This window comes from Ceratina calcarata, unplaced genomic scaffold (genome assembly GCF_001652005.2).
Source record: "Ceratina calcarata isolate Rehan_Ccalc_2016 unplaced genomic scaffold, ASM165200v1 scaffold206, whole genome shotgun sequence".
Lineage (NCBI taxonomy): Eukaryota > Metazoa > Arthropoda > Insecta > Hymenoptera > Apidae > Ceratina > Ceratina calcarata.
In genome coordinates this window covers 29110-55338 of record NW_017142243.1, presented here as the reverse complement: position 1 = coordinate 55338, position 26229 = coordinate 29110, and the positions used below count along the sequence as shown (strand labels likewise).

General features: G+C 41.0%; 1 protein-coding gene across 1 annotated transcript in view; it reads right to left on the bottom strand.

Annotated features, from left to right (window-relative positions):
• N (neurogenic locus Notch protein) overlaps positions 1-26229 on the bottom strand; it is a 59918-nt gene that overhangs the window by 6113 nt on the left and 27576 nt on the right. The window contains exons 2-5 of the mRNA XM_018019778.2: positions 3030-3573; positions 2352-2882; positions 2024-2256; positions 55-1900 (exon numbers count right to left, since the gene is read on the bottom strand). Of these exons, the coding sequence (XP_017875267.2) occupies positions 55-1900; positions 2024-2256; positions 2352-2882; positions 3030-3573 (3154 nt within the window). The remainder of the gene's footprint in view (positions 1-54; positions 1901-2023; positions 2257-2351; positions 2883-3029; positions 3574-26229) is intronic.

The following is a 26229-nucleotide window of genomic DNA, read 5'->3' as shown; positions in this document are numbered from 1 at the left end:
AGTTATATAATCTCTTTTTACACAAAGAAATTGTTTAAATATAAAATGACTTACTTGCACGGTGGCAGCTTTCTCTCGCAATCCCTTCCATCGAACAAACACTGCGCGTTGTTACAAACCTCGTCGCAGACATCATTCATGAAAACGTCCCAACAATTAATCGGCGCAGTGCAATTACGCCACGGATTGATGCCCAACGAGCAATCGTTCCCGTCGAAATTGCAAGCGTACCGGTTGCATTCCTCGTCACAATGATGATTACCAGATTTCTCTTCGCATCGGTTTTCAATGCATTTCTTCCTTTCCATTTCTAAGTCGAGCTCGTATGCGTTCATGGTTTTTGGAGCATTAGAGTTTGGACTGCCGAAGATGCCGCCTCCATAATTAGGATCGTAAATTTCGCAGTTCTTGCCAGTCCATTTCGGTGGGCAATCGCAAGCATAGTCGCCAAGGAGATTCTTACAAACGGCATTCGACTGTTGACAAGGGTTGCTGGCGCACTCATCCCTGGCGTCTATCTCGCAATGAGTCCCGGTGGTTCCCGAAGGGCAATAGCATCTGTACCCGACTTCGGTTTCGGCCACTCTACAAGTACCGCCGTTCAGGCAAGGTTCCCTGTCACAATAGGAGCCAGCGAACTCGCAGTTGTTTCCATAATAGTCGGTCGGGCAAAGGCAAGTATGGCCAGCCTGCTTCGCGGTGCAAATACCGCCGTTTTGGCATGGTGAACTGTCGCAGAAGTTCACCTTCACCTCGCAGTGACGTCCCATGTATCCCGGTTTGCAGTTGCAATGATAGTTGTTGACTAACTGCACGCAGTCCTGAGTTCCCGGCGAGGCGCAGGGATTCGAGAGACACTCGTTGATGTCGCCCTCGCATCTTGGACCCACGAAACCCGGAGGACACTTGCACTCAAACCCACCCACTTTGTCGATACATGTTCCGTTATTGTGGCAAGTGCCGATAGCACAGTCGTCGACGTTCAACTCACAGATGAAGCCTAGGGTACCGGGCGGGCAGGAGCAACTGAAGTTGCTGATAAGATCGTGACATGTACCGCCGTTCTGGCAGGGATTCGGTCTACAGTCGTCCACGTTCAGTTCACAATTTTGGCCCTGGAAGCCCTTAGTGCATTGACATTGGTAAGACCCAACGAGGTCCTTGCAAGTAGCACCATTCTGACACGGTGCGGAGTCGCACTCGTTCACCTCTTCTTGGCAATATGAACCCGTGTATCCTTCTATGCAGTGGCAACGGTGGCTGTTGCCTATGTCCTCGCAGGTACCATTGTTACACAGGTTTTTCTCGGGTACTCCTTTCCTAATTGCCGCATCCTTGCACGAAACCATCTCAACGTCGCAGACTTTGCCTGTCCAACCAGGCGAACAATTGCAGTGGTATTTGTTTTTATGCTGCACGCAAGTAGCCTGATTCTCGCAAGGATTGTCCACGCACCAGTCGACGTACTGATCGCATCTCGCCCCAGTGTAACCGTAAGGGCAGTGACAAGTGTAATACTGAATATGATCATGGCAGGTAGCTCCATTCAGACAAGGCGAGCTATCGCATTCGTTTATGCGATACTGACAGTTGGAGCCTGTGTAACCAGGTTTGCAAACGCAGGTATAGTTGTTGATTCCATCGATGCACTTGCCGCCATTCATGCAGCTACTATCCGTGCAGTCCTCGTCGTTCGTTTGACAATTTATACCGGAGAATCCGAGTTGGCATTGACAAGTGTACGAGTTCACGTATTCCTTGCAAATCGCGCCGTTTTGACACGGCTGCGACAGACACTCGTCGACATCGATCTCGCAGTGTTTGCCACTAAAACCGTCCACGCATAAGCAAGTATAGTCGCCGATTCCGTCCAAGCACGTGCCACCGTTTTGACAAGGGACTATAAAATACAAATTTATATTCAATCAATAAAAAACTAAATCAATCCTACACATTCGTAATTCATCTTATCGTACGAATTTAATGTTCGAGGATTTTGATGAATTTAGTTCTTGATACTTACAGGAAGCACAATCGTCGGTATTAATGATACAGTCCCGGCCTTCGTAACCCTTCGCGCACAGGCATTGATAAGAACCGTTGGTGTTCCTGCAGGTAGCACCGTTTCTACACGGCGAGGTCATTATACATTCGTCGACGTCCTCGTCGCACAATCTGCCGGCATAACCGACGGTGCAGGTGCACACGAAATCGAGGAAGTTCGAGGATGGCTCGCATCGTGCTCCGTGAAGGCATCTATAATCGGAAAACGAACACGTTAGCGATCATTGCTTGAACTCCGGAAACTGGAATATACTTAGCTTAAAATGAAATAAAACAGTGGATCGTACTTGTTGGGTGAACAAGGATCCAGTTTGTCCTCGCAGTTTCTCCCCGTGTGAGGCAGTTCGCAGACGCATTTGTAATCATTCACTATATCGATACAAGAACCGTCATTTTGGCATGGATTGTTCGCACAATCGTCAATGTTGGTCTCGCAATTGGTCCCGGAATATCCGGCGATGCACTTGCAGCTGTAGCCGTTCAAGTGATCGTTGCAAGTGCCCCCGTGTTGGCAAGGGTTCGAGCCGCACTCGTCGATATCCGCTTCGCATCTCTTGCCGCCGTATCCTGGCAAACAGTGGCAGATGAATTGATTCACGCCGTCCTCGCAGGTGCCGCCATTCACGCAGGGATTGCTCGCGCATTCGTCTACATCGCTGAGGCATCTAGCATCGTAGTAACCGCGAGGACACTCGCACCGGAAACCGTTTATTACGTCGATGCATCGGCCGCCGTTCGCACACGGGTTGCTGGCGCACTCGTTGATGTCCGTTTCGCAATGCTGTCCGGTGAAACCAGGCAGGCATTCGCACGAATATCTAGAATGTACAATCGAAGATGAAGCTGATTTCATGGTTTGTAAGACGATATAACATTAATAATTAGTATATGAAATTTTGAACGAAGAATCCTAGAGAGAGCTTAGAAATTCTAATAGATTCTAAGCAAGGATACTTCATACTCACCTGTTGATTCCATCGATACATCTCGCTCCATTTCTGCAAGGATTGCTGTAACACTCGTTCACGTTCACCTCACAATTCGTTCCACTGGTGCCAGGCCTGCATATGCATTGATATCCGTTGATACGATCTTCGCACCTACCCCCGAACTGGCAGGGGTTGCTCTCGCACTCGTCGATCTGGGTCTGACACAGTTTCCCGGTGAACCCGGGAAAACAGTTGCAAGTGAAGCTGTTCTCGCCGTCGATGCAAGTACCGCTGTGACAAGGATTCGACTGGCAGTCGTTGATGTTCGTTTCGCAGGAGGCGCCGGTAAATCCCGGCGGGCAGTCGCAAGTGTATTTGGCGATCGAGTCTTGGCAGATGCCGCCGTTTTTACACGGAGACGAAGCGCAATCGTCTATGTTTATCTGACAATGGGAGCCGGCGAATCCATTCGCACAGGTGCATTTGAACGAGTCTATCAAGTCCGTGCAGATTCCGCCATTCAGACACGGTTTCGCCGCGCATTCGTCGATGTCTATCTCGCACTGAGTACCCGTGAAACCTGGAAACAATTAAAAATCGTTTTTCATAAGATAATACTCGCACTTCTGAACAAAAGAATGTTTATTTAATTATGTATCCTTCTTAAGAATAGTCTATGTAGCATACATAGTCGGAAACCATTTGGAAAATTTTTGCATTCAGCCGGAGTTCAAGACGTAATTGTCCGAGATCAACACTCGTTTCCGGTGAATCGAGTGGCTCGAAAACGGGCATAACGGTACCGTTTCTCTCGCGAAATTACAAACGCGGTTGTCGCTAAAGGCGGATAAACTCGTCAGCCGGGTGACCATAATAAAACAGTAATTAGCCTCAATTAGACACGCTCGCTCGGCAGCAGACACTTAGATGGGTACAGATGGACCAGATGCTCGGACCACCGTTAATTGCAACTTTGATCGATCGAAGCTTTATGCTTTCTTCCTCTTTTCGCGTTCTTATAAGTATCCGTGGTGAATGCGGACAGTGATCCCTGGATAATCGCGGCCAATTATCAACCAGTAATTAGGAGTTCGATGAATAATCATCGTGAAATCTGCGAGCGGAGACCGGTCCTTTCATTCGACGCTTTATTCGGGAAAACGTGCCGCAGAGCAAAGCCGATAAAATTGCATTATAATCGGCATGAAATTAAAAATATCCAGCCTTTCGTAAGATTATGTGACCAGTTTTGATATCTACCAACATTATAGTTCGACAAAAAGCATAAAAACGAATATGGAGTAAGCAAGCTTTCATAATTTAATGTTCAATTAACGGATAATTATAGTTCCGAGGATATTTACCGATTCCGGGAAATCGGGTCATTACTCAGACGTTGATTAACCAGGAACCTGATAATAAAAGTACGGAGCGGAATATAAAATTCCATGAGCGCGAAAGTAGCGCGTCAGAGGGTAATGAAAACTTCCGCTGCGCTGTATATAAAAGCGACCAAAACGGTGTCCGGTTAATTGGAGGAGAGCTAATTTGGCAGAATAGTCGAGGGAATTCGGTAACGAATCCCAGCCTCCGCGACTGCCGATGGATTCCTTGCCCGTGTATGGCGGACTTCTCAATGGAGAGAAAGTTATCGTTCGGGTCGCCTGGCCTTCCGCGTTTTAAAGGTTCGACTCGAACGGCGAACGCTGTGTCTAATAAATACCGAAATCGCTAGAATGGAATTTAATCTTTAGTGAGAATTTCTAAATAGCCGTGTACACATACTTCCAGTTTCCTGTATTATTACATTTCCTCTGCCTAAAATCATCACATCTCTTGACTTTTCAACGTATCTTCAAATTAATGTTCATATGTACAGTGCTAAGTACGCAAATTTGTTAGGAAATAAAAATCAGTGCACGTTGTTCAATGATTCATGGCGCACTATGTAAATTCGTTTGTATATAAAGTCCTTATAGATTCGAGAGGAAACGACGAGGGATCCGTCACGGCGTACGTGCACTCACAACTGAATTAGCCGCATCATTGTCCGAACGGGGAAAGGGATAAAGAAATATATACTGAATGAATGTACGTACGATAAAAAATCTGTGTGTCATCCGGTCGGGTCGACGATCGGTATGGATGTTGCATTGCGATTATTAAAAAAGATAGCTACCTTCAATAATGAAATTGCTCGTTGATAAATGATTTACTAACAGGACTGCGAAATTGCATCTTATAATAACAACTTTTTTGCGATTTCATAATCAATATTTAGAATTATAATATTCATTTATTTAGGATTAGAATACTTTCGAGTATAATTCTAAATGGGCAGATATTTCTGTAGTAGGTGCAAAAGAATCTCCGGTGTTTCCATAAGAATATGCTTGCAGAAACGCGTATCGTTTGAATTATTAAAGACGCGAAGGGTGGGGTTGGAGGAACATTTTTCAGTGCTGAGTTAACGCCACTATTGTCTCTCGTAGCGATTTAAGTATACGAGTGCCCACTGTCTTACGATCAACCGAACACATGACAGAAATAGGAAAGTTCAAAGAATGACTCTTCCATCCTGGCAGATGTGCAATTTTCGTGTCAGTCGATCAAATAACGAAGCTTCTTTTCTATCCGGGATAAAAGCGTTGTTAATTTTCGGTTTAATTTAATAACCGGGTTAGGGATAATAATTTAATAACATATTTAAAGCAAGATTGCCATTCTTTGTGAGAAGCGGTAGTCGAATCGAGAAAAAAGATAAGTGTGTAAATTCAGATTCGGAGAGAAGGTGTAATCAATTCGAGAGGGTTTAATCGTCGATCCTTGGCCAAGTATTTTTTTCTGAGCTCAAACGCGCTCGACTACCCTGCCTTTAACCGAGAAGCCCTCTTATAAAAAGAAATCACTTTCTTTTTATCAATGAATAGAAAAGTATCCGATTTTGTGTCAGTAATAATGTTGCAAGAAAAATTCAAATAACATTTTGTTCTTATTTTCGCGTGTAGGATACGCTCCCCAAGTTTGCTCATTAAAACGCGGGACACCCTGTATAGAAAACCGACAAGAGAAAATAGACATTGAAAAATACACAATATTTATTACATTTAATCCTATATTGCGAATAACAGGAAACCTCTGATCCAATTTAGGAATGTTAATGGTACCAGATTGACGATCAGATTTAAGGGTGTTCTCTGATACATTAAAGAGGCAACGGCATTCCGTGGAGTCGACCGTCGAATGAGAATTGCTAATTCGTTTCAATACGACGACGGATTCCGCGGCATTGTTTCCGCAATCTTCAATACCGTTAGCTGGCTGCCGCGATTCGATTTCTGCCTGATTCGTTTCCGCGATACGGAAACGATCTCGGGACCGAGGTCTAGGGAGGTTAGTCATCATTTTCATCACCATCTAAGCACACGTGATCTTGCTCTCCTACGCGGGTCCTTGTCGAGGTCAAATTCTAAGCAATTCTAAGTAATTCCTTCTGTTCATTGTCTCTGATCGCAAACTTCGTTCTCCATTCCTCCTTTCTTTTATAATTATGTATCTCATCAGAATTATGGAATACGTTGAATAATCGTAGCAAATAGAAATACAAGTGTCACAACCGGACGTATTGACCAGGCGATAAAATGATATAATTTAACAATCAGTAATTGTAAGTAAAACAATATAATTAATCATGATTGAAATTAAGCAAAACTAATTCATGCGATACAATCGACTGTTTCTATTTTAGAAAAAAAAAAAATCGAACGACCTGGCAACCAGTGAAGGTCCCATCATTTTCAATTAATCCCAATCCTTCCTACAGCCTTAACATAAATTCAGCTCATGCCTGTTCGTCCATCTCTCTAGCCGGGCCACAGAAAAAAAGGAGCAATGATAAAAATCGGTGAACGCGGTTCAGCGCTAGGCGAGAGGATCGTTCGTGTCCGCGTTGGCAACTCCCACGTTTAGCCGAGCGTGTTCGGATAATTGTAATCTATTGCCTCGGCGGTGTTCTCGAACCAGCCTACGCGCATTGATAAACTATGCGAAACCCTAACCCGCGCGCATCGCTATCGTCGGATCCCTAACTATTACACGTATCCTCCTCGCAGCCGCGTTTCCTCTTCACCGCCTCTCACATATCCTCGTCCTCCTCTCTCGCGGTCTGTTCGAGTGAGAGAAGGGTACTCTTACCTTCGACTAACGAACGCGAACACATCTTTGACTGCGAGTGCAGGCTCTGTATAGTGAAATGTGAGCACGGTATATTTCTTTATAATTATTCAGGTCTCGTTTGAATAAAAACTTGGCATCTTGTGAATTCAATCGGAATCTTCAAGGTGCAACCGGATTTTTAATCCGCTTCATAGCACAGCAAGCGTTCACTTCTATTATCATCTAAATAATATCGTTTGATTAATTCAAATGAAGTTTCATTAGAACAAGTGTTAAAAAATCGTTTATTAAACTTGTTATTCGTAACTATTCATATTCGTCACGTTCGATGCACACAATTTTGAGTAGACACGGAGTGGTCGGAATCAGATTAGAAGATCAACCGGAATTGGACGCCGTAATAAGAGATATCTAATTTAAATGACTGAGGTGAGTACCAGGTCTCATTCGTTTCCTATGAACGGTTCTCAAGTCACGTTGAATGTGTATCGAATCTGGTTATCGAACTATAATGATGCTAGAGGAAGCGAACGACACACGATTTCAAAGACGCCGCTCTGTACAGCAACATTGCTATTCCAACGTAGGAACGAAATATTTCAAGTCGGAGATACTAAAAAATAAATTAAATCGTACATGAATTTAAGGATTCTTCGATACACGTAGAATAAAATTGTATAGAATGTGAGACGTTTATTAAAGTCGAAGTCATGAGTCGAGTTCTTCTCGTAAGAATACATGATGATGTCCTCAAATATAAAATAATATCGTCGTAACCAGACATGCGTTTCAAGCGATTGGTAGAAAACGTATTACAGCGATAATGTGTAAATACGTGCGTCGAGTATTTATCGAGTAGATAATTAACGCAAGTTTGTTACACGATATCACAGTCTCCGGTTGTAGCGATTCGCGGATAAACATCGATTCCTCTCGTAAAAAGAAGCGGGATTAAGTATACGATCTGCGATAAAGTCGGAACGAATCGGGCTGCGGACTTCATCGTTAAAACTTGCCGGTTCTAAATTGCCGAAGGATCGGGAACGAAATTTCTCGCCGCGGTTCTCGTCACTGGTTGAAACGCTTAACTTAAGAACCGTCTCGTTAAATGTTCCAGCGCAACGTATCCGGTCGGAGAATTGATACTTTAAGAGCAACCGGGATTTTCTGCGAGGTAAGGAACAAGGTAGGACCGATCGAGCGACGATAAAGGATTACTCGTTAATATCTCGTGAAGGGAGTCTCCTCAATCTTCATAATTAAAGAAAACGAGTTGCGAAGCCAGATGAAGTCATCCCTCGCAACGAGCCGTTGGGTTGTCTCGATGAAAATCTCGAGTCGAACGATTCATTCCAATTGATTTCGATCGGTACAAGGATCGAGTATCCGCCACTAAGGATCACGTAGGGCCTTCAAAGGATCCGCGACCGCACGGTAATGCGGACCTACGTGTTTCACGAATATCGTTCATTTGGCCGGTATTGAACAAGCCTTTTCTTGATAGACAGATGATCTTCTTTTCTTTCAGGTTGTATGAAAAAAAATAATGACAAAGGATTGAAATTTTGACGATTTTAGAATTGAAATATTTTGAAGTTGAAATAATGTCAATTTCGCGGATAAAGAAAATATTTCCCGACACCAAGGATTCGAAATATTTTGTAATTCTGTTAAATCAATTACTGAAATACATCGCTCGGAAAATTATGTTACTTTGAAGTATACAGTATTGAGACACGCTGTACCTTTAACTACACTGTATTTCTTATAAACGTTAGAAAATAATGATATATGGAGACTAGATTCATAAATCGATTGGTTGGCTCGATAAACCTCGACGGAAGGCACGACGTAAACGCAATCTTAATGAAACTCTAATACGATTCATAGTAAACGCTTGCAAACAAACCTCATCAGGGAACCCGTTTCTTCGAATCGAGCCGATTCGAGTAAACGCGCCACGTAATGCCGTAATGGTTGCGCGGCGGGGATAATAAGATGAGTGTTTCGAGTGATCAAACCGCTGGCGAACGCTACAAGGTCGGAGGTCGAGGAGAAGGAAGAGAAAGAACAAGAAAAAGAAGAAGATGAAGAAGAAGAAGAAGAAGAAGAAGAAGAAGAAGAAGAAGAAGAAGAAGAAGAAGCACCTGCGAGAGGCCAGATGATTTTCGCGATTAACGTGGCTCCCTGAAGAGGAGCTCGCAATCCTTCCAGCTTCGATGACGTTAACGCTTGGCGACTTAAATGACGAGTCGCTAGAGGAGTGGAACCGCGCGACGCCGCGCCGGGCCAGCCGCCGCCGGTGACCGAGGTTTATTCACCGAATCGAATGAAAAAGAACGGCTCATCAGTGGCTGCTCATCAACCGAATGAGGGGGTCAACGCGGATGGCTCTTTCCACGAGGGAAGTGGACTCCTCTTCGTTAGGCGAAAGAAACACGCCGTTGTAATGCGAGAAATAAATTCCAACACCGGGCAGTTATGGTAATTGTTTTGCGGACGTCTTCATGGGAGTGGAGCCATCTGGGAATCGGTCGACTGGAATTTCGCGAGTTTAATGGGCAACATTAACAACGCCCAGAAACATTCTTTTAAGTAGGTATAATCAGAATACACTGAAAATAGAGAATTTGTGTTACGTTTTTGATCGATTCTTCGATTCGTGCTTGACGGAGCTGAAGCAGCAGAGATTTCTTATCGGGCTCGTTAACAGACGTTAGAAATTGAAATGGAAAATGACTGCAAGATTGATAGCTCCTCGAGGAATACCTTTGACTTATGCTTCCGTCAGGTGAACTACTACAATGTTTCTTGCGGAACGCTATATATTACCACGATACCGCGAGAATTAAACTGGCGAGCCTTTACTGCTCTTAGTTTTTACTTGCATCGCGCCGCTGCCTCAAAGCGCCAGGAATAGTGAGGTTTTTCCTAAACGCTGAAGACATTGAACTAAGAAGAAACAGACCGAACTTCAAACTAGTAAAACAGAAAAATCTATCAAAATCTTCATGTTGATGATATGCAAATTTTGTTTAAATTCCAAACTTTTGATTAGATTCTAAACTTGTCAAGACTCAAATAAAGGTAATTAGAAAATGATGTTGTGTTCAAAGGACAATTTCCAGGAGTTGGAAATAAAATCGAAGCTGGTTAGCCAATGAATATCAGGAATTTACCGGGGAATACCATTATCGCATCGGATCGGGAGTTTACATTAAACGCAATTGGTTTTACGAGGCGCGTCTGGCTTCCGGAATCTTTTTATTCCTTCCGGCGAATCATCGTCGTCCCGCCCTCTCCCCTACCACTGATTTACAGTTAACCCGGGTGTAAACGCTTTTAAAGGTGGGGCTGCTGATCCTCCGAGGAGAATTCTCTGATTCCACCGAATTTTTTCCCTCCTCTCCCTTTTAGCTGGAAGGTGCGGCTCGAAACGGGGATTTTCATTTTCCACTGGCAATTATCTTCATAGTTATTCGTCCGTTATCTGATTAAACGGCGAAACAGTGGTAGAAACTCCGGTTTCATGTTCTCCATTAGGAATAGCAGTGATATTCCAATTTATTAATAACTACAAGCAAGAAAAGAATGCTTCTAAAAATACATTAAATAACTTTTTTTAATTTGTAACTCGATCGATTTCAATTCTTTCATTTTCTCCTGTCAGTAATGCAAAGAATTTTAACGCAACGTGCGATACCTCAAATCATTCGATAAAATCAAATTCGGAGGCAATCTACAGCTAGTAACAATAAAACTGAGTCAGCTTGAGCTTGTGTTAGTTTTTTCTAGGGCTACGAAATTCAAAACGAGAAATAAATCTACATCTTATTTTTGAATGCTAGATCTGGCATCGATACTGTTGGACTTTAACACAATTTTGACGCGTCAAAAGTATTCAATCATCATCAACGTAGATTTGTTACTCATTTTGAATTCTGTCCCCCTAGGGTAAACTAACACAAGCCTGAACTGGCTCAGTATTCGATATAAGTTTAAAGATCAGGAACGAATTAAGGTCGTATATCGAGGTACTACTGTATTTTGTCATTAGCAATGTTTATAACAGAAAATATTTTTGTTATTACAATACGATTTCTTCGGACGACTCAAACGTTAGGTTCAAGCATCCTGCATGGGAGGACGCTCGGTGAAGGATAATATTCTCAGGTAGATTCTTCTCGGTGGAAAGGTAAGCTCGACGAGGGGATTTACAGTTAACTCGGCCAGATATACGGCAGCCCGGAGGGCGTGTTTTTATGGAAAAAGAGGCGTAGGTAATGCCGTAATTTTCGTGTTCAACCGCGTGTCTCGTCCCGTCTCGTCGTTTCGTTGCGCCGGGGATTAAGCCGAGTGAAAAAAGAAAGAAACACAGACACGTACACGGGTTTCCTTTCAATGATTTCTGTTTAGCCACTGCGAATGATTTATGCGATAACATCGGTAAAAAGGGCAAGTATTTCAATTTGTCTTGTGAAGCGACGTTGAGCCGCCATCGAAACTGCATGCGAGAGAAACGCGCAATGAGAAATTGTGCTCGCTGATTGTTCCTGATCGTTTACTGACTTCTAGGAAGATTTATGCGTCCGCGATAGGCTTAAGCATTCTCTTACGATTAAATTTATGCCTCCGACATTTTTAGCGAATCTGTCATCATTGAAAACTCGTCGAAATTCTGCCCGAAATACCTGACAATCGAAACTGATAGAAGAGAAAGTATAAATTAAAAATGATGAATTATGAACTCGACGATTTCCTTGCCCGAAACTCTGAATGAGGTCTGAGAAACAGGTTGACATAAAATGAAATCCGCGATCAAGATTTATCTCGCGATTCCCGAGACACACGGACCAGTCGCACCGCTCCTCTTTTTATTCTATTTACCGTCGGACAACTGCGATTAATCGATGTCGCGTGACTGAAGAGAAGAAGAAAAATCGCGGATCACAATTTTATCTGTTTGCACAGTTTAGATTAAATATCGTAGTGGATGAAATAATACAAACTGATACGTAAGTATGCATATCGTTAATCTCAACTCGATTCACCGTTAAGTAAAATTTCAGATCTTAATGGAATTGTTTTTTATCAGACACGCAGAGGCAATAATGATAACTAACTGAACGCGTTAAAATGAGACCGGAAATGACACTTAACAATCACTGGTTGAGGAGATTCTGAACCAGGGAAAAGCGTCATAAACGCGTTTAATTTCAGAGATCAGGGGCTGCCCGTTAGTCGAAACGGGCTGATAGCTTCGAGAAACGCGAATCACTCTTGTTACGAACTTCAACCTTCGAGCAGGCTTTACAATCAAACCGGAAATGGCAGTCATCGATACTTAATCGCAGGTTTGAGCTTGCTGGCCGGATCGGTACATCGTCAAATTTTCGAAGTCAGAATCTTCCCGTTACTCGAAATCGTTCGGGCACGACGGTTCATGTCTGCAGAGAATTACAAAATACTCCGCTGGATCCGTTTTGCGAACTTTAACCCTCGTTGTCGATGTATAATCAACTTTAAGTTCCAAATTACAATTCCCTTTATCGGATACTATTTGGACTGCATTGAGTTTCGAGTTATTTTCAATGAAACAATCAATGAAAGTACAAATGCGACAAGTGTAGATATTGTATAAAATAAATAGGAACGAATGAGTAAAAAATGCATGTACTTGACGGAAGATCAAAGAAATTGAAATAAATTGCTATTCTGCACTCGTTCCCAGTAAAATCGGAAATAATTATTAGTTTTTGCTACGGATTCTGATAGAAAATGGTACATGACACACCTGTTGTGTCAGCGGCTATTAAAGTGTTAATGAATGGTCATAGTAAGCAAATAGTGATTGCACTTGAAATAGAGTCACATAATTACAAGAGGCTAATTGCACATATCAAATTTTTCCATGATATTACATAATTAAACCCATGTAACGATGTCCTATTCGATAATCAGCAAGCAACCGGTATTGATCCAATCAAGAGAGGTAGAAATCGTCTTAACCGGATTATGCAGATTTAGTCACAATTTTTTTTTCCATTGCGAAGCTAATTACATTCCGCGGTTGCGTCCCGCGGGGCTACTTCTTGCTCGCGATCCTCCGCTTTACGATTACTGCGACCAGTTTCCTTATTTAACGTCCTAGCGAATATCATTCGAGTCATTGCGTTTCGAGCGCTGGAACCGGCGCAGGACGGTTTCTGGTACGATTGAATCGATTTGGATTAGATCATCGGATCGTTGAAATTCTTTAGGAATTTCTAAGATCGGCTCGACGATTCCTTAGAAACGACATCGTTAAAAATGTATTAATAGATAAATTAAATATTTGAATCCAGTTGTAAACTAATAAGAATAAACATTTATTTCTATATGTACAATTTTATGACTTATAAAATAAATAGGAATGAATGAGTAAAAAATGCATGTACTTGACGGAAGATCAAAGAAATTGAAATAAATTGCTATTCTGCACTCGTTCCCAGTAAAATCGGAAATAATTATTAGTTTTTGCTACGGATTCTGATAGAAAATGGTACATGACACACCTGTTGTGTCAGCGGCTATTAAAGTGTTAATGAATGGTCATAGTAAGCAAATAGTGATTGCACTTGAAATAGAGTCACATAATTACAAGAGGCTAATTGCACATATCAAATTTTTCCATGATATTACATAATTAAACCCATGTAACGATGTCCTATTCGATAATCAGCAAGCAACCGGTATTGATCCAATCAAGAGAGGTAGAAATCGTCTTAACCGGATTATGCAGATTTAGTCACAATTTTTTTTTCCATTGCGAAGCTAATTACATTCCGCGGTTGCGTCCCGCGGGGCTACTTCTTGCTCGCGATCCTCCGCTTTACGATTACTGCGACCAGTTTCCTTATTTAACGTCCTAGCGAATATCATTCGAGTCATTGCGTTTCGAGCGCTGGAACCGGCGCAGGACGGTTTCTGGTACGATTGAATCGATTTGGATTAGATCATCGGATCGTTGAAATTCTTTAGGAATTTCTAAGATCGGCTCGACGATTCCTTAGAAACGACATCGTTAAAAATGTATTAATAGATAAATTAAATATTTGAATCCAGTTGTAAACTAATAAGAATAAACATTTATTTCTATATGTACAATTTTATGACGTCGTGATTTCATCCGAATAAATCTGATTGAAAGGATTAAACTGTTTTGCCGTGCTACATTCATCGGTAAACGAATGTTCGCAATTCGGTTTAGTCGCGTTTCGCAATAAGCGGAGCTCAATCAACTGGATAATTGTGAAATATTTAAAACTGACGCCGGACGCGGTCGCAAATGAGAAACGAATATATAGTGAATTTATAGTGTCCCGCGCTACGCATTTTACGCGTCGGCTGCGCAACGACATTTAATTTAACTCCGGAATTTCGCAACCCGTATGCAAGTAATCGATTTGCCCGGTTCGATTTACGGTCATCGGTAACGCGAAATTCGATGCCGGGACTCCTACGTTCCAATTCGCCAGCAGTGAAAGAAAAAAAGCGAGACGTAAAGAGAGAATAAAGAAAAGTTAACCGCGGCGAATCCAATTAATGAGATGAAGAGGAATGTTTCGTACCGTGTCGTGCGACACGCACGCAGCTTCCTCTTCTCCCTGTCGTTTTTCTCAACCTGGTTCGCGACGGCCCTCATGCTGATCCCTTCGACTAACGATGAAATATTGACCGCGACGACGACCGCGTATCCGACGATTTCGAGCAGGATATCGCGTGCGTGCGTAATATTCATTAAAATGTACCGTCTTTTCTCGCCGGGGAGCCGCACGAAACCGGCTACTATAGCAACCAAGACGATCTGCTCTATTTCCAAAAACGAGATCGAATAGAAATCTGAAGCAACAATCACATTCGCTAAAATCAACTTTGCACCTTTTTTCTAAACACTTCCTCCTACTTCATTTCGTATACTTCGTTTCTTAAATCTAATGTATATACAGGGTGTCCCAGAAAAAGAAAAGAGGTGATTCTGTAAATATTTCTTAACAATAATTTCCTTTGCAAAATGCAAAGTGAGGCAAAGCTTTTGAATTATTACCGAAAAAGAGCCAATGAGAGCACGCGTAAGGCCCACGTTCAGCCACAAGAGTATTTATTGGTTCGGATCGTAACGCATACTCTCATTGTTCAGTGTTTTCATAAATAATGCAGAAACCTTGCCTCCTTTCATATTGTGCGAAAAGAAATTGTTGTTCAGAATCATCTCTCTTCAGCTCTAACACTTTTTCTACAACACCCGGTATTACTCATTCAAAGCGCGAATACTATAAATGCAGATTTAATACTCAACACAATTAGATGATAAAATCGTTTCGTTAGGACATTTTATTACGACATAAATGATAATAACTCTCGTTGGTTGTACGTTTATTTCGAATCGCGCATAAAACAACGACACGCGTTTGTCGTTGTTTTATGACGCGTTTTTCCCTACCAAACCGCGTGGAGCGTTTTTAATTGCCCGTTCGCCTTCGCGGTTTATATATAACCCGTTAAAGCGCGACTCCCACACAACACACGGAAAGGCGAGTGCTGAGAAAAAAGAAAGCACCGGGTGTACATGGTGTACACAGTACAGAGGAAGGTTATTGCGTAACGACTATCCGTGTTTCTCATGGATATAAGTAAAGGAACGTTCGGTGCTTTCGCCCAGGTTCCACACTCCCGGACACGCTGCTTCGGATCGGAGAAGAGAACGGTTACACATATGCGAGAGATCTCCACACGTCGCGTCGGGGCCGGTGCCACACCCAGGTCACACCGTCGCTGAGGCGGTTTTTCACAGTCACCGGTTCTCCCCTGATATGCTATCTACTCTACCGGCTCGCCATCTTGTCGGCCACGAACGGAGCTGATTATTTTTTCTAGCCTCCGTTGCAGTTTCACTGTCTGATCAAATGTAAAATCATTTTTTCAAGGGATGCATGCGCCTATTCCCTTCTTACGTAATAATAAAATGAAGAACACTATACGTATTACACTGAATCATTTTTTAATTGAAATATTGAATCCTTTTCTGCTGTATAATAGTAAAACTGTATAAATAATTGATTATAAAAAATATTGTAATTGGGTATAAATAATGCTGAGCTAACAATTTTTTAGGTAACGTTAGAGGTAAGGTTTGAATTAAGGACTCGTGTGATCGATGATCTATTAGCCAATGAAAAAAATATCCAACCCTGATCATGAAACAAATCGTCGGGAAACAAACAATCTGAAAATGATGATCGATGATCGCGCGTTAAAATCGGAGAACGCGAGAGATAATGAAGACATACATTACGTGCACGTCCACGTAGTAGAATTAATTTCAGTTGTCGACACATCGTTTATAAGCGGTCTGTTTCTTAACTTCTTTTTGGATTGTAGGTTTCAACAAACTTGATTACGATATTTCAGTTCAACAAGTTCCAATCAACCGCAAGAGCTTTATCATTAAACTCCTCGTGAACAAGGTTTTGAGAATTTTAGACATTCAATTTTTATTTTAGATATTTCATGGAAGGAATTTAATTCCGTGTAGAACAAACTTTTAATAAAAGAATGTATAGAATTTTTTTAATCCAAACGATTGTTTCAAATGATTTCGTATTGAAACTAGATACTTTCATACATTGACATAATTCTTAAAAATTCAAACTACTGTATGTATCATTTTGTCATGTTGTTTTTACAAGAATATAAATAGTAATTTAAATGAGGAGGAAAATGTTCTAAACTTCTTCAACAGAATTAAGCTTTTAAACTCATTATAAACATTTCTATTATTTAAAAACCATAATTTTTTATAATTGAGTATTCTTTAAAAAAAGATTATAAATTCATAATTTATAAGAAATTGTAACTGATTGATTCATAGTGAAAGAAAATGATGATTTCGACAGTGGATACGCTATGATAGATTCCGTTCACAGTCGTAGAAGGGGGCAAATGAACGATTTTCATGAAGAATCAGTAATACCCCAACGATACGCGTCCATGAGTCTCATGGTCTCGGTTTTCACGGCTGATTTACCGCCTCGACTCGTTGGTAATTGTTCAGGGCGTGGCGGGGCCCGTGTGTTGCCACCATCACCATCGCATCGCGACGATCTCCCACGCGTGAAACACCCTCGATTTATCGATACGTATCCATCGCCAGGAATCGCTTCATTCTTTTTGTCTATCACTCATTTCTTTTATAAGTTGCACGCTCTCGTTCTTATTATTTATATTTTGTGAACTGTTCTCTTACTTGTTGCATCGATGAAACGGTCGAAGATAAGATAAAGCATACATCGAAATTCAATTAAGATTTAAAGCTGCCAAAAACGTTTTGTCTCGCAAGCGTGAGACACTGAAGCATAGGGATATTATTTGTTCAATTTTAAAAGCCGATATGCATCAGGCTTTGCTGTTCAATTTGCAAATGAATGGAGAGTGACTGAGAGACGGAGAGGAAATATCGAGCGCAGATCGGTCGCGCGAAACGCGTTTGCTTGGCAGACAGTGGGAAAGTTTTCGAGCACGATCGTCTGCGTGAACCAACTCGCGGCTTACCTGGAATTCCAACGAAATTCTGGAATGATTCAGCCGTGGGAGGTTGCGAACGAGGTCCGACCTTTCGTCTTGTCGCTGAGATTTGTAAAAGATCGTTCGAAATTAGAACAACTCCGAACGAGAGGAAATTTATTCGTCTACACTGTTTTACTACCTCGAATACTATTAATCTGCTATTAAACTTGCATCGGTCTATAAACCTACATTGTCCTGATAAGAAATCTATGCATAACTTCGAGACAGAGGAATTAATTTAAAACCTAGTGTCCTAAATGAACGATAAAAAAATGAATTTCGTAACTCGAACCGAGTACATATGTCGATGAATGGCAGGGGTGGGAAAGAAGGGGTTAATAGATACGAATCTCGAGCGGCATTATCTACTTCGCGCTCCGCGCCATGGACTTTCTCGCGAATTGTCGATCGTAAATAGTTCTTTTGCAAGCGGCAAGGATTAAACTTTACCACGGCTCTAGCGTTTCGCACCTCGCGTACCTCCGGACAAAAATCAAATTCGATATCTCTGACAATTATTCATTTGCAATCTTACATTTTAATTACTGCAAAAATTAATTAACGGTTCCTAATACTTGGTTTGAAGATTTGATCTCACAAGCTCATGTAATTTGAAACTCTTTTTCCTCAAAACTGGTCTAATTCATGATAAATATCGATACTTGCTGCATCATTTAAATTGTTTATCAGTAATGGACATTCTGCAGACTTTTCATTTCTTGGTACCAATAATAATGGCAATAAGATTGATTCGGTCTAATCAACATTTAAATGAGTATGATGAAGGATAAGATACGCCTTATTAATGAAGGTGGATGGGTGTGTTTTTCTCACCAAGGATTTATGATGACGCGTTGCGAAACAAGTACGGCTTCGTCGTTTTGAGTTTGTTTCGCAATTTATCGTTCGCGACTCGAAGATGGTAAACGGCCTAACGGTGCTCCGTGGCAATTCCATTTTTATCCCCGACAGCCGTGCAATTTGTCTCGAACCACGGCGGAAATTATGCTTCACCCTCTCTTGAATATTAGATTCTCCAAAAGCTTCTTTCGCTTTATTAATAATTATTGAGTTACACACGATCTAGTCTGTTCTATAAAATTTCTACATCTCTTCGGAAGTAGTAATCTTCCCAAACCCTTGAGAAATTTTTGAGGAAAATCTAATAGATTAATTATAATAAAAGATAGAATCTACTATTTCACACGTTTCACGTATTTTCCGTAATTAGATTTTTCTCGGAAATATAATATACATTCTTGCTCCTCTACAAATTGAATTGCAAATTCTTTATCGACGTCGGCCGGTTTATCAGATTAATAATGTTGTATATTAATATTTCATGAGACACGTCACACTGTAAATCAGAAAATCAGCCAGGCATAAAACTATTTTCTGTTTCAGCTCCCAGACGAGTACTACTATTGTACTATTTCCTACTAGAAATCTATTCCACATGAACGCCTGATTATTTTTATGTTCACATAAAAAGGAAAATTCAGTCGTAAACCTAGAATCCTGTGGCCTATTCAATAACAATTTCTCCTCTGATCTAAGATCTTTTCTTTACGATATCTTTTGCGATATACATATACACACATACATGCGTAGATAATCGAGCGAAAGTTTATAAGCATTCTCTACTGCAAGAAATGAAATAATTTTAAAAAATTACTTTAGAAAATCCAATATCAGACCTAAACGAAGTTCTTATTTCTCTTCTGCAGTATTACTTTTAATCTGATTAGCTGACAGTCGCTTATAGATAATTGGCAAACTTTTGGCTGGCACTGTATTTGTTATATGTTATAGCATGGAAGGCACGCGTTTTTCAAGGGGGAAAAGCCAATAATTTTCACTGGAAGTTATGGTATCTGGCTCGTTTACGATCAATACACGGCTGATGCTTGCCGAGCTGAAATTGCACGGTTATCTGCGAACGAAGAAAGTAAATGAGTTCCTAGCCTCGCATTAACCGCTCGCCGAGCGGAAAGTGTTTTCTATACGCTTTGCAAACTTGGCCGAGTATTATGCTGATTTTATTGCGGACATCTTGGCTCTCTTTACGATTACGGATTACAATTCTTTTTGCGAAATATCAGACTTTATAGATTACATGCGTTCCATGAAAAACGTGTATTTAACGATTCGCTCTCTATGTCGTGTATAAAGACAAAGAAATTCTTCGGTCGATTTGCCCATATAGGGGAAACTAGTGGGAAAGTTTTGTAGAGAAAAATATAAGATATCTATCAAATTGGTGGTTGTAGTATCTCGTGTCTAAATATCGTAGAGAATGAATTTAAGTATTGTATAGAATATTGTACTGCCGTTCCTAAAAGGAAAGGGATCAAATCCTGAAACCGTTTACATATCGATACAATTCCATTCCTGCGCTCACGACTCGTATCTGTGAATGCTCTCTATGCAACGTTCTCCTCACTTTTACGCAATGCTCTAGCTCCGTAGAACAAAGAACACCTACTTCCCTATTTGATCACAAAGCAAAATTTCTTATAATTAGATTTTAGATAAATATCTGTATCTTTTTCTATACACTCGACAAACGACGATTCATATTCAGTTTCTAATTTATTTTCAAATGTCGGTTTACAATTTAATTGATCGTTTCAAAGAATTTGATGTCTACAGTGTTTTATGTTAATGGTAAGTAATAAAAAGAAGTGGTAACAATTCGTAGAAATGCAAAGGAAAGGGAGAATCGTGCCAAGCTCGAGCCACATTTTTCTTTCTCGATCGCGCAGCTGTTGGTGGAGCAAGTGGAGCAACCGTGGATGCAAATCCAGACATCGGCTATACCTGAGAACCCACGAGCTGTTTCTCTCTCTGAAACGGAGAGAAGCTGGGTGTGGTCCATCCGCGATAGCGCACGGAGACGGAGCCGGGGAGCGCAATTGCGCTTCGTAACCTCTATACGAGGCCCGAGGCGTCACACTTACGGGGAACCTCTTGCCTCCTCCTTCTCCTTGGCTCTAACGGTGTTCGGATCTTTTCACCGGTGCGCCTCGGCCGCGCCGATAGACAACCCAGGCCATCTGGAATCCCGATTGACCGACGAGTGTGGCCTGGCTGCCAGCGCTCACCGGTGATTGAGACCCAATGATTATTCCGGTTTAATGACAATGATACAGGACCGTCCGCGTTCGCTGGTTCACCGAGGGAAACTTGTCGCAATTCAACTGGTCGTTCACATATACTTGCCATAACAAATTCTCTGCAGATTTATTATAGATAGACAGTTTATAATTTTCATAAGTAGTCAATAAGGCAGAAATGGGAATTTATTAGATGCACGAACTAAATTTTTTAAGCATAGCCAGAAATGTACCGTTGAGTGAAAATCGTATATACGAAACTCTTCGTAATCGACAGTATGAAACAGGAAATCGAAATTCATTATATAAATTTTACTACAATCAACAGTTCACAGTTTATAATTACAATTTGCTTTACTAAAATGATTGCAATATTTAAATTCTGGATGGACAAGCGATGAAAAGAGTACGAATTAAAGTTTAGTTCACATCTGCCAAAGCGTAATCCGTGCAGAAAATATAATATGTGTTCAAGAGATTCGCAATGATCTTGAAACAAGCCGAGTTCCGTCAAGAACGCTGTCGCGTTCGCCATAAGAAACATTGGCAACGATTTGTGAAACGGTGAAAGCTACGACTCGACTCCGTTTTCAATTATTCTGCGAAACTTCTCTAAGCGCGAGAGGCTCTACATTAATGAGCCTCCACACACGGACGCAGCGCACACTATTAATTTGTAACACGATTTCCAAAGGTGGGACCGGTCCCCGATTCGTAATTGCATTCACCACCAGATCCGAGATAATGCCAGCCACGGTTTTATAAATAGCCGGGTATATTATTTTAAGTCGTTCGTAGCGAATACCACGTGTACGTGTAACTACAAGTATAACGCACCGGGCGTTACAAAATAGTAGCAATTACGCCGTACATGGCGCGATCGTATTTTCCCTCGTAAATCCCGTCTAATGCCACTCCGTAGCTCAGCTTCCAACAGCTGCGACCGATCGAGTAAAGTACCCTTGACAAAATGTCTTTAGCCAAAATTAATCGCGATAAAATAATCGAATATAATCAGTAAACAGATTAAACTTAAATCGCATAATGCTTTACAATATGTAAAAGGAAAATTAGCTTGTTAATAGAATAATACAAATTTTTATTTTAAACGTGGCTTAAGTCCCATTTTGAAAGTTTCAAACGGATATGGAGTGTAATATACGGTAAAGTTTTATGAGATAAGATGTAAAATGAAGGTTCTGAAGGTTCACTCGAAATTATGATTTTCAAACACGAAATGATTCATAACGATACGAGCTAGGTAGAAGGATAGAAATCGAAGAAGACCGTATTAAACCGGAGCTGTCGACACCGGTCAGCAACAAATCAGCGGGCCGGCCGAAATCCTTTTGATTCTTTTAACGCGCCAGACACGTACGACCAGCCAAAATGATTATCTGCCCTCCATCGTTCCTCCGTGCCGCTTGACAGCGTTTCTCAACCGGGTAACGAGCCAAAACTGGACCGTCTACTCGTTGGATGATGCAGAATCACAGGCCGATGTAGCAATATACATTTGGCTGACGGGTAAAGCCTCGTTTTTTAATCTCCCGCGGCATTAATGCGATCTCTCTTGCTGCGTGTTTATATATTTGCCATTTTTAGTCGCCAGAGTGGTTCGATTCGACGCTAACTTTTTCTTTTTGCTTACAAGTAGTTTCTTTTTACTATCCTTTCGGATTTTTTATTTTTATTACTCAGTGAAACAGTTTTCGTTAGAATATTCAAGTAGGAAAGTAGCTTATAAACAAATGTAAGAGAAATGAGTTAAAAAATACACTTTATACTCTTTTCTTTGAAGACTGTATCCAAAGTAAAAACTATTTCAAGGTGTCGGACGTCACAAAAGCAACCTATTAAGCGAAAATGAGTACACGGAACGTCTATTGAGAAACTCCGGGCTGCGACATCATTCTGAAAAGAGCGAGGCGCGCAATGAATCGGCGAGTACAGATAGGAGAGAAGAAAGACGAACAGTGTGGAGAATAGAAAAGGCGGGCAACCGGAGGAAACGAAGCGAGATGGAACGAGACGGGGCTGGGGACGATGACGAATGGAAAATAGAAGTCGGGGCACAGAGTTCCTAATCCAATTAGATCGGAATCCCAGACTTTAATCGGCGCTGACACCGGAGTCTGAGTTTGCTCTGACCATAATTGGTTGCACCCGCGCGATCCTATCGACGAATCATTCTTTCCTCGACGCTGCGAGCCATAACGCGCCGTTATCCACCTTTCTGTCTTGATCATCAAACATTATTGTCGTTGTGATTGATCCATCTGCGCATAGAATTCGTTCCAAAGTTTCAAGATGTGTCGATAGAACGTAACGCAGTGGACGAGTGAGTTTTGACTTCATCTTTCATCAGTTATTATAGAGAACCGATAGTATCGCGGAACGACCGTGTTCTAGTCAATTATTATAACATACTTACGAAAATTTTTTAGTCATAAGTTATGGCATACAGTCTTTCAATTAGAAAATTTATACTGAATTCGACTGATTACGATCTTAAGGTTGTACGAACCCTTACATAAAAACAATATGACAGAATTTTAATTTCATTTATAAAAAAACATAAATGCAACAATAACAGAATTATATTAAGCAACGTTAATATTAAGAATACAATCTTTAAAATAAAGAACAGGCTTATAATGTACTTAATATATCTGTTTATGGAAAATAGATCTCGAAGGATAAAATCAATCAGCGGGTATAGTTTCCGTTATCTTTACGGAAGTCAGCTCATAATTCATCACCCGACGCGAATGGATTTCCTTAGAGTGGCTCGGTCGGAAGCACCGCGCACGGGGTATCGTTTCTCAAACGAATTTAGCGATATATCTCGACCCGAGTGCGTCTCGTCGGTGGCCGGAGAACTTAGCAGCACGATAGAAAGGCGTGATTAAAACGCGAAGGCGAAAAGTTTCGTACGGCAGCGGATATAATTCGAGCCCGTGTCAAGCAGGCTGGCGTTTATCCACGTTCGATTAACCGTTTCCACGGTTCGCATCGCAATTCTCAAGGTATTCGAAAAATGTTGATTCATCAACAAGTTGCCTTACGCCTTCCAAGCGCTCGATTACACGCATTTTATATTTTTTTCCAAGAAATCGTATTTAATACTATTTCTACCAAGTGGTGTCAAAAGATGTTGAAATTTTCGCCTACAATTATTATCATTAATTTAATCATTTTTCCTAGATTTAATTAATTAATTTAATAATATAGGAACAGTCAAGAATTTAATTAAGGAAAGTATTAAACTAATTATTATCAAATAATTTTAAGCAAAAATTTCAGAAGGTGTTGACACAAGTAGAAATAGTGTTGAAACTTTTTAAACGAAAAATAACATTCCAAGTGTCATTACTTCACGTATGAGAACATTCGCTTTGCTTTTATGTCACTATGATTCAGTTACTGAGAAGTTAGAGCGCCTTTTTACTCGAGACTGGTGACTTCAACGACGCTGCAGTGCTTTCAACGCCCGCACAGGAAAAACGCCCGTGCTCAGTTCCACTGTTCATAGCGTTGCGTCAGATAACGGACTTAGAAAAATCGCTACAGTTTTTGTATCCCATTGTTCCGCTCTCCTACGATTGCTTTCGTTTTTTCTACAGTCACGTACAGAACTAGTTCTAATTCATTCCTAGTTCTATTTTTAGTTATTCAACGACTTGGTTACGGATCAGTGAGTTGAATGCTAATTTTGCTTCGAGACAAAAAATATGAAATTGAACAATCTTCAAGCTGTCGTACGATGTCTTAATAAAAAAAATTGCATAATGTCTAAGAAACAAAATTTGATCGGTCAAATTCTTGTGGACGTGAAGATTCTTAGAATCAGGATTGGTTTAACGAGTTTTACGATTCGTGAAATACGAGGCAATCGTGAAGACGATTTTTACGACACGCGTGAACTTGGTAGAACGAGAGTGACGCGTATATGGGCTGCAACGACTGGGCGTGCATCCTCTCGGGTCAATGCGATGTTAATGACTTATGCGAGTTGCGTTACCCGCGAGGGGAACAGGTTTGATGTATGGACTTTAAGATGGAGGCAACGTGCGAAGAGAATTGCTCGATTCTGATGGAATACAAGTGTTGCACAATTTTTCGTAATGCCCCTTTTCATTCGATTTTTACATCTTCATCTAATATTCCAATTCTATGTATATCGTTATTCATAATTAAAATTGATTGACGGAATTAAATAAAATCAATTGATATCTAAAAAATGGAAATTGCGTAAGGAGTAACTGAAGTCCCAGCAATTTTCCATATATTTTTCAAGAGTTAAGAATGATCTGACCTTAGAGCGATGATTTCGAGAGGACCGCAGTTTTTCTAAAATACACCAACTTACCTATAACAAACAATGAAATCAATATTAAGAGTCTGTATAAAGTTGTTTTTTCTACAATGGTTCGAAGTCGGGGAACGTGACATTACACCGTGCACAGGAAGCTGTGTGAAATGAAGGAGAAACCTCGGCTCTGTCCTTGGCATTTAGCCGAACCCATTGTGCCATCGGTAAACTTCTGCTGTTGGTTTCCTGCGTCCATTTGGTTGTGCCTTGTCTATTATTTACTCTGCTTACAATTATTGTTCTTAGGAAAATCACTTCATCTTACTAAATAATAGTGTAAGGATTCACTTCAACAGTGATCATAATTAATCCAGTTGACTCAAATAAAATAGTGAATTCATTTCATATTTTACTAACAATCCATTAATTAAGATATTTAATTAAGTTTTCTTCCACGATTGAGAGAAAAATTGTAAAGTATTTTCCTCGAGAAAACTCGGGATAGGACGAAAGGTATTCAAGTTATCACGAAATGCGGGTAAGTCCGCGAGGGAGCAACGACTGGCGCTAATCGGCGATTAGGGGAAGGAATGTCGTCGTGAGGAACGTGGAGGTGAGCAGAGTCGATGGATAGCTTGATAAAGATGTTTATTGGTGTGGCCGTTCGCGAGCAATCGATGCAGCACACGCGTGCCACATAAATTCGTGCGACTCGCGCAGCAAATGAGCGGAATCCCGCTCGTTCTCCGAGCCGACCGCGGTTTAACGGTGTTCTACGCTGACTCTTAACAGGCAGGGAGGACGAGAGCACTAATTTGGCGTAAGGGACGACGCTCGTGAAGACATTCGAACGTTCATCATACAGGGAAAAATTCTATAATTGCATTAGTCGTACAAGACTTCTGTGATTTCATTAAATAACTTGATTTAAGCAGAACTTTATCTTACGTATGCATCAGTTCTTAGAGAACAGCGGCTAAATGGAATGTAAATAAGTAAAGGTACAATGATTTAATATCGTATA